At 30.7% G+C, this 14,900-nt stretch overlaps 1 protein-coding gene across 1 annotated transcript; it reads left to right on the top strand.

Moving 5' to 3' along the window:
• Positions 1-2,014: 2,014 nt before the first annotated feature.
• On the top strand, positions 2,015-13,314 carry LOC139484872 (uncharacterized). Its single transcript, XM_071268889.1, has 3 exons — positions 2,015-2,117; positions 6,812-9,773; positions 10,863-13,314. Exon 2 carries the CDS (start codon positions 6,848-6,850, stop codon positions 8,147-8,149), a length of 1,302 nt encoding a protein of 433 aa, XP_071124990.1. The 5' UTR covers positions 2,015-2,117; positions 6,812-6,847; the 3' UTR covers positions 8,150-9,773; positions 10,863-13,314.
• Positions 13,315-14,900: the final 1,586 nt, after the last annotated feature.

Here is a 14,900-nt window from a genome sequence, read left to right as displayed (position 1 = left end):
CGTTACCATCGCCTTCTTTTTAAGCCTACGTGTTTTCATACTTCATGATCACTTCCATTGATTATCAAAGATTAGACAGTAATCTTGCTATCAATAAGTGTGGCATCTTCTCGGGCATCTTTTGTTTTAGAGGTTATCTGCACTTTTACAAATCTGTAACATCGACGTATTAAGGATGTACTTAGGTGAGGTTTTGGAATTTGTGTCAAATGTTCGGACTCCTTGGTGTTTTTCCATTCAATACAATGTAAAATATTTTGCCCCATAACACCCATTTATTTTTTCACATAAGACTTAATAGTTCATGAAATGTCATTTACCAAAATTTTAGAAGATTCTTGATTTTCTTTCTTTTGTTTCGAGACCCAAATAATACCAATGCAAATATAAGGAAAAAGTCCGAGTCAGCCTTTTCCCGCCATATTTTAAATCTCAAATATCTCGAAAAGGAGGTCCATGACCTATCAATATGTTTAGCTTATCTGTATCCTTAATGGATGCTCTACCAGCTTATAGTATCAATTTTAAATTCTTAATTTATTATTTTTCACCTTACCTCACCTAAGTACATCCTTAATTACTTAATTGAAAAAATAAATAGCTTATATGTATAAACAATCCCACAAGATGCAGAAAACTTTTTCAAAATTAGTCAAATGCTTTTAACTGGACAGCAGTTATTCACGTTCCGATTGTTATAACATCTCTATCGAACTTAATTCAAGAACTGAACACGTAAATAAACGGTTAGTGTCGTTGATAAAGTCAAAGAGAGATAACTCAAATATATTTATATACGCTACATCAGCTTTAGTCCATGTCTACTTTTTTCCTAGCGCTTTAAAAATGATTTATAATGACCGTATGATTGTCTACGTTCACTTGGCGTTACTATATACAAAGCTATCTAACGGTTCGCCCCTTCGAGGATTGGTGTATCATTGTGAATGAATTGTCTCGTGAATCATGTTAAGGTGACACGAATTCGAAGCTGTATTTGCTTAATAAATGTTCTCTCGATTTAGCCTATCGATTAATGCTTTGTTGCATCGTATCGATGTGTCTAATAATATATTCCGATATCAGCATCGCATTTAAAGAGGATGCCGATGCAATCCAATCAAAATTCCGATCTATCAAATCAGGTGCTCGTATATGAAAATAACGAAATCATAAATTTATATTCTAAATAGATTGATGTCATGGTATAACCAGAGACATATATACACATGTGTATATATGTCTCTGGTATAACAATGTATAAATTTATTATCATTTCATTTGTGAAATTTTATATCTGTCAAGACATTCTGTGTCATATCCTGAACTTTGTATGCTACTCGTATATTCGTAGTGCTAACATTATAAGGTCATCTTCTTTTCGTGGGAAAAATTTGGTTGATTATATAGGGAATCATTGAGGCATGACTGGAGTGCCCCCCCCCCCCCTTAGGTCAGTCAGCGCCCCCCCCCTTTTTAGGAAAAGTTCTGGATCCGCCACTGCTGAGATCATATGTGTACATTCGTTCCATAAATTATAACTGTTGCCTAAATTTGTTACCCCAAGCATTTTCCCTGTGAGCTAGAAGAATTGCCACTGCCTAGATTTAACTGAGATTTTTATTTTTTTGTGAAACTTTCAAGAGTTTTTAGTTTTAAATTAAATTATACTCTTCATTTTTTATAGTATTTATATTTTATATCTCTGCTTTTGTGAAAACAAGAAATAGTATAAAAGTGAATATGTCATGTCCCAGTTCATAAGCCGCAAAACAATACATTTGGTTTTGTAAAATAAGGAGCCTAAAAAAAAAGAGATAACATCTTGTAAAGTATAGATTAGCATTTTTTAGAATAATTAATTAAAAAATAAAATAGTTTTAGCATGGTAGACTAGTATTGTGGTATATTTACTCATATCTCTTTTTTTTTGTTCTGTTGAATATTTCATCTATTCTGTATACCCCAACAAGACCCTCATACAATGAACCAATAACCGTAAACTTTCACCGTAATTGGTTTGTGCTCTAGAGGCATGGACTTGTATCCGGGGAAAAAACAACATCGATGATCAAAAGTTTTTCCAACATTTCTTCCTTTCTTGAACAAATCATACGGTATTTTCAGTTTATTTGCAGTATTTCCACACGTTAAGTTAATATAACAATGTCAGGGTATCACTCGTTGTAAGGATCCCAACGAATAAATTTTCATTACTCGATTTTCAACAAGAAGCAGTCAATCGGTTCAACGATTTCTCTGAAGAGGACTCCCAAAAATCAATATGATCCCAAGATAAGATAGATATTACACGATAAATAACTTTACTGTATATGGAGTAATATAAATACAACATAAACAACGTTTTTCACAAGTCCAAAAAAGTAAAATAGTATAGAAGGTGGAACAACAGTCAGAGCTTAGACATACGTGTATAAGTCTTAATCTGTAGATTTCAAGATTTGTCTCCCTTTAATTTTAAACAAATTATGACTTCAATAAGTCAATAAGAATGATTAGTGTTAAGCAAGAAATATTTTACCTTATTTAAAAAAATGCAAATATTGTCTCAGGGACTGCAAGTGCAAGTTGATAAATTACCAAAAACTGGTCAAGATACCTAAGGCAGATAAGGGTAATTCTGGGTTTGCCGATCAAATACAATAAAACAATTCCAGGTGACAAAATACATCTTTGATGATAAAATATTTACACTTAAAAGATTTATTTAAAGAAAGAAAAAGCAGGGAATAAAGAAACTCAAAATTGCTTTTAGTTTACAATGTAACGTTTTATGTCAAAATCCAATAAAATGGGACAGTAATTTTCTTTGTCATTCATAAATGTTGATATTACATGTAGATGTTTTTATAGTGTAAACATAATAACTACAATTCCAAGAGGTAATTTCTTCTCAATTTTGAAGGGCCATTAAAACATGTAAAATCTGAAAGTTTCTTACTTTATTTTCACAGAGGAACTAATATAATAGTGCAACTACATGTTGATATGATACACTTAAACAGCTTTGAATTTGAACTGTTACTTTCAATGTATACTCTGGCATAGACATATACTATCATATGTCTCTGACTCAGGTATGAATTGAACAATATTATAGTGTTATTAACTGGCTGTTTCTGTATTGGCACTGGTATAGATTCAAGGTTTGCTGTATTGGCCTACGGGTCTCGAGGCCAATACAGCTGAATGAGAATCTATACCAGTGCCAATACAGAAACAGCCAGTTCATAACACTTTTATTAAATGATTATAAGAGAATTAAAAACCGGAAGTGAACGTCCTGTATTGGCCCTGTTTTTTCCGTTTCAAAACTTTAAGACATTACAAAACATTGCACATCATTTAACCTGTTTATTTTATGACTTTAATTTAAAAAATATTATACCAATGTTTTTATGCATAACGATACTTCCAGAGTTAAGTAATGGCGTAAGAAAATTGAAAACCGGAAGTGAACGTCCTGTATTAGCCCTAGGGCTTTTTTCCCGCTTTTTTCTGTATTGGCCCTGTTTTTTTCCGTATTGGCCCTGTTCGAAGAGCAATATTAAATCTTGATTTATATCGACAGTGGAACGTTTTTAGTATTGCACATGCTGATTTATCAGTATTGGGGCTTATTTGCTCATATCATTTAATAAAAAAAGAGATAGACATAGCTCTTTATTAAAAAGTTTATTTCATCATGTTTATAGTTTTACAAGACAACACACCCACCCACAGTGACACCCTCCCCAATACCAAAAGATTTTTATGATGTCATAGGTGGTGCACTTTGGCCACCAATTAAAATAATGTATTTTCATAGATCTATATAAATAGACATAAACAAGTCTGTCATGTTCTGACTTAGATAAGTCTGAAAATGAAAACAATTTTTTATAAGAAATGCAGTTTGTGATTTCTGTAAGTCATAAAACGAGCTCTGACTGAACAATGGATGTTCTGTTAAAAACACTGCTTACTGTTATGAATGACTGTCATGGCAATTGCCAAATAAATAGATCACCAGATGTAACAAACATGACAAAATGGATCTTAATCAAGTTATTAATTTAATAATACCAAACAGAAAACAATAAACTTGAGGAAAAGAGTTTTAATATAGTTTTTATTGCACAAGGCAAATTGTTTCAAATTATTATGCAGGTTCACACCAGGAAAAAAACAAAGACAGCTGAAGAAAAATGTATGACCAAATAACAATGAATAAATAAATATATACATCACTCAATTTTGCTTTTTTCAACACAATGTTTTGCTAAAATTTTATCATAAGCACCTTCAACATAAATTAATAATTGATGAAAGGAAAAGTCATTCATTTAAAATATACAGCAAACAATTGTATATTAAATGTAAATAAAATATGTTTGCAATGCACTGTTCACTATATACATGATCACCGAGTATCATCGTACAGCGGATATAGGTACTAACCAAGCAGTCATGATCGATTTTGAACTGACACGGTAACGAAAATCTTTGTTTTGTTTTATCAACATTCAGAGTACATTTTTAAACATCTGAAATTCCTGCTCCAAAATAATTTTCGCATCGATTTTTTCCTATTTATAAGACAACTTTAATATTCTAGTTAAAACAATTAACTTGTAAATGCACAAATAGTTGTGAATGTCAACACCAACTTTCAATTTCGATACAATTGTCGAGACATTTACATGTTTTACCTGAAAGAAAGCTAATACAGAGCAAAAGTAATAGTTACCAATCATAAACCTACTTGTGATTACTCATTCCTTGAAACTTTTGGGGTAATAAACGAGTATGGAAATTTTGTTTTTGTGTACGGTGTACAGCAAATTAACTATGCACCGTACAGAAGGATTTATGTGGTCAGCTAAACACCGTACACAACGCTTCTTATCTGAATAAAATATCGAAAAAAAACCATATGCATGAAAGATTGCAATGCCAATTATTGATACAACTATTCTTATTACACACACACAGTGGCCTTCTCTCCGAAAAAGAGTTGCAATTAATATAGAATTATATCGGATGAGACGAGTGCCAACTTCTTTGACAAGTATTTGCACATGTTTTTAGTAACGGTTCTTGTTTTAGGTAAATAATGAGACATTTCTTATCATCAACTTATGACCAAATCATTTCTTAAAACAACAATTATGTTTAGATTGAGGTACACATTGATATTATGTGAACAAAACACAGATTTTCGTTACCGTGTGAGGTCAAATCAATCACACCCCTTTGTTAGTACCTATAGCCTCTGTACTGATGATACACTGTGATGATATACAATAATAAACTGTCACATATGCATTAAAAAAAGTAGGAACAAATTGTCGAGTCCCAGTAATAATGAACAAATCAGTTGGAACAAATTAACCATTGACTTGGGCCGAATTGTACAAATCTGACGGGATCAAATCAGGGTTGGCACAAACCCGGGTTTAATGAGTATTGCCCAGCCCAGTAGGAAATACTGGGAAAACCTGGGTATTAATGGGTAATACTGGGTAATATAAAATACTGGCCTGAATTTTTTTTTTAAAAGAGGATTCAGTGATCAAACTCAAATGCAGTACATTTAAGATATTTATTAACACATTTTGATTTATAAATAAGTTTACTTGTTTGAGAGTCTGATAATCGATAATACAAGTGTATACATTTGAAAAAGTACTATTCTAGCAACTACATGAACTATGAGACAAGTAAACATACAAATACTTTATTTCTCATTAAACTACAATTACATAGTTATAGAGAACATATATAAATGTAACTTTGAGGTACATTTATTACTAGTAATTTTTCACCCTCCCATCTAGATTTGTCAAACTGTTAACATAAATTCAAAGAATTCAGTTTTCAAATGTATATACAACAAAATGTATTATCTTACATGTCTTACATTAAGAATTACAGAGAAAATGTTAGAACAATTACTTTTGCATAATTTGTACATGTACATCACTAATTAATAAGTAATTATTCAGATTAGGATTGATGTGTTTATATAACAATATTCAGCCTTTTCATTTCTATAAGTGTTAATGACTTGACCCTGTAGGGTGTTTGGTCACCAAATTGACTATACCTAGTTCCCATCTGGGAAATGGCAGACATAGTTATTCAAACTTGTTCGAGCACTGTGTAATGTGTCTCCGATCCCTGTGCATGGTACCTTTATAGTATTAAATATTCCTAATTGAAAAAATAACTTAATTGTTTAAAATTCAGAAAATATAGATATAAATGGTTATCTACAACCTTTAGAATAATTACGTCTGCCATTTTGTTAATAGGTACTTGCATACACATGATACAAGGCACATTAATTGAATTTCTGATGTTAAATTTTGTTTTTTTCATCAATAAAAAGGACGTGACAGAGTTTATGTAGTGCAAGCTGATAAAAATAAATTTTGTACAATCTTTATGGTAAAAAGTGAAGTCTTTCAACTATGCCTTATTTTTTTTTAGCTGTGCTGTATTATTACCCCTGTCACTGAACATGCAGCTGAACACCACACCAGTTCTCTCAAAATTTTGCATCAAAATTAAAAACAATTGATGTCATAATAAAAAAAAGAAGGTTATTTTGTTAAACTTTATTATTATTGAACAAAGCAAACAACAACAATGAAAATATATTTTTTTGTTTAATATTTTATCTCACTAATTTAAAATGTAGCATTACGGTTTCATTTTCATACATAACCACCAGCTCAAGTAATTCTTGTCCAGTATGTGTTATTTAAGATCATGTGTGTATAACTACCTTTTGTTTATTTTTCAGATAATATACATTTCATCATAACCAACAGATGACAATATGGGAAGAAAAGGAACATCATTTATTACATTGTCCAAAATAGAAAACATTTTAATGTTTGTTATTATTTGGGCATGTATTTTAAGTATACATTATGCCTATAGAAAATCAGGGACAGATGCTCTTAATAAAATTAGTAGCACAATAAATACCATTCCAAAAATTCCTGAGAAAGAAAATATACATAAAGACAGTAACAAAAAAGATATTTTGGAAGATTCAGACTTTCTGCAACCTGACTTAGAAGCAAAAGTTCAGAAAGAATTAGAGGAAATAAAAAAAGAACAAGAGAGAGAATTGAAGAAAGAATCTATAAGAAAGAAAGAAGGAGAATTTTATAGCACCTATAAGGAAGATGAAGTGTATAAATGGTTTGATGAGAGGCCTAAACGAACTGAACTCTTAAAAGATCCTAGTGTCCAAAGCTCAAATCAACCAAAATATTTAATAAAAGGAGAAAATATTTGCAAAGGAAAAACAGATATTTTATTTTATATCCATAGCAAAAATAGCAATGAGAAAAATAGAAAGGCAATTCGTCAAACCTATGCTCATCCAGAAAATTTTAAAAAGTTGACTGTAAGGGTCGTTTTTATTCTTGGAAAAGGAGCAAATGAAGAAGAGAAAAGTAAAATTATCAAAGAAAGTGAGGCTCATAAGGATATTGTTCAGACAGATTTTGAAGATAATCAGAGAAATTTAAGTTATAAAGTTTTAACATTCTTACAATGGGTCGTTGATTATTGCTCAAGTCCAGTACCTAGATATATAGTTAAAGTGGATGATGACTTTTTCGTTAATCCATTCATGCTTGTTGAAGAATTTATTTCAGAAGTATGGGAGAAAGAGAATTTTGTTGCTTGTCATTACAAAGAAAACAGCCATGTAGTCAGGACAAAGACTAGTAAATGGAACATTCCAGAATCTGCATATCCAATTAAAGATCCTGACGTATTCCCTAAAACTTGTTCTGGATATACAGCCATATTTCCTGGAGATTTGGTACCAGTTTTACGCAGCATTTCAGTAGACACTCCGTTTATTCCTGTTGATGATGCTTACTTATTTAGTGTCATGTTCGAGAAGCTTGATAATCCACAATACAAACAGATTTTAGAAGGGATGACCCTAAATAAAGATATGGGACTACAGGATTACAGTGGGAACAAAAGGTTACAGTACATGTCTGTCAGTGCCTGGGGGGATATCACAGAAATGATGAATATTTTATGGAAAGGAACAATGAAACATTTAACAACATTAGGTAAACAGCTTATCAATGAAAAACGCTTACCAAAATAGTAGTTAAACAGTTTTATCAATGAAATAATTGGCAAAGCAATATTTTAACAGCTTATCAATGAAAATGCTTACTAAAACAGTAGCTGAATAGTTTATAAATGAAAAACAAATGAAGAAAACTAGAACAGTAGATAAACAGCTTATCAATTAAAAATGCTTTCTAAACAGTAACGTACAAATGTAACAGTTTATTAATTAAAAACGATTACATGTACTAGATCATTTATCATTGATAGGTAAAAACGAAAAAAAATTCAATCTTGTTAAAGAAATAAACATATTTTTTTAGTCAAAGCTACACGTCTCTTCTTGGTTTTCTCTAGATCTTGACACTGTCTTTTATAGTTGTCTTTACTTTTCATATTAGTACAATTTCATGGACAATTAAATTTTCTTTAAAATTGTCTGTTATTTTCAAAATACTGCCTATTTACAAGTCTCCCTTGAACATTTTAAAGGCATTGCTAACATTGCTAAGTTACATGTACTTAGTATCTGTGGCTAGTAGAATTGTGGAAATATCTTGAGAGAAAATCTTAAGCAAAAAAGAATAAGACAAAAACCTAAATAGGAAAATACTATATATTTTTATGATTGAAAAGAGTTGTGATATTGTACATGTTGATTTCGAGAAAGAAGTGAAAACAAAAAGAAAATTTTTGGTATGGGTCAAATTTCCCAATAATTGCTATATATTTATACAAATTGTTTTATGCTGTGTAACATGTATAAAATATTTATGGACAAAATCAGTCATATGACAGTCTCATGTTTATATATAAATCTATGTATGTTAGCTTTTTTTTTGCATGTCTCCTTTAAAAAATATTTGTATTATTATTCATTGATGAATTGATAATGCAATATTTTAATGTGAGTCTTGCCAGCTAGTCACATATGTCTACTTTTATTCACATGTATTTATTTTTGACAATGTTTAAAATGTCTTGAATTCTGAATATTTAGTTGGCCTTACTTGTTCATTATAGTACACAAGAAGAATGATTTTGAACCGTTTATACCTTAAATTTATACAGAATTAGCATAATGGTGATAGTTTTACCTTATAACCAATATATTGTTTTGATAAGAGAAAGTGAAATAAAAGATGAAGAACACACAAATTAATTTGGTGAAAATCCACTATTGTTTTTTTTTTTAATTTAAAAAGGTCTATACACATGATACATGTATACGCAAACTTTATGTTGGTACAAAATAAACTTATTATGTAAAAAAACTATCTGGAAAAAGAATGAAATATGTGATTAGATTAGAAACGCAAAACCCACCTTTGTTGATGTTTAAAAGAATATTTAGTTTTTATAGTACATTGTATATTTTTATATACTAATATATTGTCTTTATAGTAGAAATGTGAATGTACACGGTTTATCTCCCTTTATAATTCTTTTATCACTATAAGGTATAGGTAGGGTTGGGGGGATTGAGGGATTTGCATTCAAAAATATTTTTTTTGTCATATTCTTGACCAGAATATTTTTTTTCTTCAAAATGGTGATCAGAATATTACTCAAAACAACCAATACAATCCTTTTTAACATATATTTTTGTTTCTATTATGAATTAGTGTTCAGGGTGTACATTACATTACAAACTTAAGGTGTTGAAAACTTTTTAACACTGAGGATTAATATTCATCTACCTTTGATCTTCAAAGGAGTATTAAAGGCTTAAATGAAGCATTCTCAATAAGAACCCCCCCCCTAAACCAAATTTTGTTTGGTTAGGGGGGGGGGTAATAGTTTTGACTTGATGTTTTGGTGTATCACAAGCTAAAACGTCAAGACTGCATGACTACCATGAAATACTATTATTAGACTTGATATTTAGGTGTATCATAAGCCAAAGATCAAGACTGCATGACTACCATGAATTACTATTTCAAGACTTGATATACAGGTGTATCATAAGCCTGAGGTCAAGACTGCATGACTACTAGGAAGTACTATTTCAAGACTTGATATTTAGGTGTATCATAAGCCAAATATTAAGATCACATAACTACCATGAAATACTATTCCAAGACTTGATATTTAGGTGGATCATAAGCCAAAGATCAAGACTAAATGATTACTATGTACTTCTTAAATTATTAAAACACCCTTTATCCAATGCTAAAGCCCAAATATGGTTATATCATCAGGTCACATGTTTACCATATAGTGTAAAAATGTTTACCGTAACATGTCAAAAAGTTTACTGTAACATGAACATTAGCTAAATATAGATAATTGTAACCATGGAAAATCCCACTGGGATTTTTCCCTGGTTAACTCAACCGCCGGTAAACTCAACCGCCGGTTAACTCAACCACCGGTTAACTCAACCGCCGGTCAACTCAACCGCCGGTTAACGCAACCGCCGGTTGACTCAACCGCCGGTTAACTCAACCGCTGGTTAACTCAACCGCCGGTTACCATATCTATATAAATAGGGTGCAAACATTAATCCACCATTCTGCCTCTGATGAAGGTCCTTTATGGACCGAAACCGGTCAGGCTATCAAACATCACCAGGTGCTGTTAATTATGTGTATTGGTATATACTATATTTTTATGCTTTTACATTTGTCTCACTGATACACATAGTTAATATGGCTTCTACTAACGAAAGCTCCATGGAGCTAATGTGTTTAGAGACTACTTATGTCAGTACACCTTTCCTATGTTGCCTAGTGTTCAGGGTGTAGTTATATATTTATTATTGCAATTTATTTTAAATTTTAGAATTTTTTGGATTTCAAAATTAATTCAAAGGGACATAATCTGATTTGTTGAAAAAAATGTATTTATTAATAGTATTATTAACATTATATTTATAGTTGCATTTATTCTGAAATCCATTTTGATACTTTATTGTATTATATTGTTATTGTTATTTTTTTGCTTATACATTTATGATTAGTGATAAATCTATAATCTGTGTCAAATCTATTTGTGGGAACATTTTGCATTTTTTTCTAATTTGTTCATTTTAAAATATGAAAAGTACTTTGTAAATGGCAAATTGGATGTATCTCTGTATTTTTAAATGTACGTGATTTGGGGAAATACTGGCCACTTATTTAATCTGATTTAAAGAAGAAAAATTAGTGAAAATGATGATTTTCTGTGAAATCAAACAGAAATGACACTGGTAAATTATAAAATTTTAACTTCTCATTGGTTTTATTTGATTACTTCAGTGCTATGATACTATGTTATACTGAAATTTATTTATACTTCATGTGTGGAAAATACTTATATAAGTAGCATAATTTTTTCAACTTTTTCCATTTGATATTTCTAGATATTTGTCTAACAATCTTGAACAAAATGTTTGAAATAATCTGTTTTAATACTCATGAAATATTTTTATGTTATGTACGATGTATTTGAACATATACCTGTATAAGGCAGCCTATGGTTACCCAAATCAAACTATCAAAACCATGGGTAACTTAAGGTGGTATCTAACACTTTAACTAAATTTAATTTGGCTCATTTAATTTTCTTAATATTTTGACAAATTATTTACCTTGACCCTTTGACAAAAATATAAAAATTTCAAAAAATTTGAACCAACCGTTTAATCAGAAAAATTACACTGGTTATATAGCAGTTTGACAAACACTTATTTTGATCATTGAGAAGCTTGATATTCCTTTATGAACACACTGTCATTCAAACATTCTGCTGATTTTACAGAGTTATCTCCCTGTAGTGTTAGGTACCACCTTAAGGGTGTTAATTTATCAGTAAGAATTGGCTGTCTTATTTGTATATCCGACACAGTCTTGATTATTCCTATTTTCATATGCATGTATTTTAACCACCAGTAAAAGAGAACAATATTTATGTGATTGTTGTTCTTCATATGTACATATATTTATTGTACACCTTTTGTATCAGGACATTTTTTTATTTTTATATTCCTAATTTGTATTTTTTTGGTAATTAAAAGGATAATTGCATTATATGTTTAAACATATCTGAAATCCAGAATTTTCAAAATATGTAAATTTCTAAGGCACGGTCTTTGTATTTTTATTATTATATATTGAGCAATCTAGTATTGCATTGCTTCTCTGGATTTTCCTTCATTGTTAGGAAGATTATATTTGAATATAGATTTAAATTATAGTTTAGTTTAGGTTCTACTAAATAGGGATTTTTATAAATATTTTGTTATGTTTTGTGTCATGGTCTGCAAATATTTACTCAGCTGAAACTCATATATAACAAAACCAGAAACAAAACAAACATTGAAGGTCATATAAATGACCTGGTGATATTTTAAGTTCTACAGGCTCTAATGTACAGCTCTTATTGCAAATCATACCACAAGTTCACATATATCCTTTGTTTTATATTGAACATAAGTGTTGTGCCACCAATGTTTTTTTTTAATCAATTGGTGTTTTGAAACTTTCATTTTAGAGTTTTGCAGGTATGCATATTACCCCCTTTCCATTTGTAAACTGTGCAACAGAAGCTAACATTGCATGAATGATTACACTGAGTATTTTATTTCACTCTTAATACTTCTCAGCATCATTATTCTCTGCATTTTACCAAAAGCCAATCAATTTTTAGATAACCTGGTACTCATAGTACTTAACCACCATATTTCTTTAACCACAATATTTACAAAACCAATATTAATTATTATTATACAGGTATACTATCTGTAGTATTTGTTTAGTGTCTTTTTAAGACTAATGTTATTATTTAAAGGACATTGAGTGTAATTCCTTGTTTTTAATCTGTTCTAAAGCTCTCATGATGATTTGTTTACCTGAAATTTTTGATAGTCACAACCTTCTGACAGTGAATTATTTAAAACGCATATATTAGTCAGGAATTTTTATGAACGGTACCAATTGTTACTTCATTTTTGTGATTTTGAAATATGCATACATTAATTAGTAAGTGTATATTTTTTCAATTTACCTTACAATGTATCATTAAAACCAGTTAGACATATTGTACAGAACATACATGCGTCTGTGATATAGATTTTGTTATTTGTGTATGGATATAATGTATGATCAAGACGTTAGTATAGAGATCCACCAGCAACATTCCCTTGTTTTATTGTTAGTATTTTGTATATTTATATTATATGTCACAATGTGGGACAATAAAAGATATTGGTTGTTATTCTTGAATTACTTTAAACACGGCTGGTAATCTACACAGGCAGAACAATTGGTTCTGCAATAAAAACTGTGAGAGGATTTTCCGGTTGTGCTTGAGTGTAGCAATTGTCACCGCTTCAAAAGGTATGTACATTTCTAAATCGCAATTTTCTAGTTCAACTGATCAAAATATTGAAAATCGTTGCTTTATGTCTCTCTTCACATACCAGGGTAATCTAAATAGGAAAAGGAGAATGTTTTTACGCATGTAAAACTGGTTAAATCCAACCATATTGTGTACCTGGAACAGCTGTTGTTGATGGCTCTTTGTCTTTATATGCTGTTTTTATCTTGCCTTCTACAAAAGTCACAGACTACAAGACAGGTACATTTGTATAACAATTTGCCTATGGTGATTTCCTCTAAAACTATACCTTTTAAATATATACCTTATCCTACAAATTTTCTGTCTGTCAGATGTCCATTGTCCTTGACCTTTTTCTCATGGTTAATTAGTGACTGATTGAAAACAAAATTTCAGTATTCTTTAATATATGACTGCACATATTTTGAGGAAGCATAATGGTATGACATGGTTGTATAGGTGTAATGTAGGTGTATGGTTCAGTGACTGCTTGAAAATTTTTTGGTAATGTGAATTTTTCATGTATTATAAGAAATAAAAAGTAAAATCACAAAAATACTGTACTCTGAGGAAAATTCATAACGGAATGTCCCTAATCAAATGGCAAAATCAAAGGATAAAACCCATCGAATGAATGGACAACAACTGTCATATTCCTGACTTGTTACAGGCATTTTCAAATGTAGAAAATGGCAGATTGAATAGGAAATAGGATAACTATATTTGGTAAATGGGATCCTTGCAATGTGTAGTAACTTGTCCCTCAGACAGGGTTCAACTGACCTCAACCTCAATTCATGGATCAGTGATCAAGGTTAAAATTATATGATTTTCTAAAGTCCATTTTTGAGATTCTTAAAGCAGTATGTGAACTTTATTTGGTGAATGGAATAGTTGTAAGGTGTCCATGTCTGGCAGGTATCATTTGACCATGACCTGATTTCATGATTCATTGGTCAATGTTAAGATTTTATACGACAGCCAATTTACTTTTGGGTTCCTATAATGCTATGATGTTGTCGTTGGCCACAGAAACATTTGGTTCCCAGACAATAACTTCAGGTCAAGTGAATGGAACTCTATAGGATTGAGTTTGGGGGTAATTGCCCCAAACATGCAGGAATTAGAGGCAAAAAAGGGGTAAAAAAAAAGCATTTTATAGTTTCCAGACAATAACTTGTGTAAGTGTATTATATTGTACTACAAGGTTCCATACCTAAAAGTGAAGGCTGGGATTGAGTAAGGGGGTAATTACTCCAAGGGGATGTGGTTAAAAAGATTGAGGGGGGATTTCTTTCCCCAAATTTTTGGGGGTGGTTTATAATTTTTTCTCCAAAATTTTTAAAACATTTCAAGAAGATATCTTTAATTGAACAGCATCAAGCAATAGCACAGTATTGCATAATGGATTTTTAAGATCTTTGACCAAATTTATTTTGTGTCAGAAATCTATATCATATGTC

This window comes from Mytilus edulis, chromosome 8, assembly GCF_963676685.1.
Source record: "Mytilus edulis chromosome 8, xbMytEdul2.2, whole genome shotgun sequence".
In the NCBI taxonomy this organism is placed as follows: domain Eukaryota; kingdom Metazoa; phylum Mollusca; class Bivalvia; order Mytilida; family Mytilidae; genus Mytilus; species Mytilus edulis.
Note: the sequence above shows the minus strand (reverse complement) of the source record. Positions and strands in the feature narration are given on the sequence as shown.

Coding starts and splice junctions, on each gene's coding strand:
- LOC139484872 (XM_071268889.1), top strand. CDS start 6,848: ATGGGAAGAAAAGGAACATCATTTATTACATTGTCCAAAATAGAAAAC.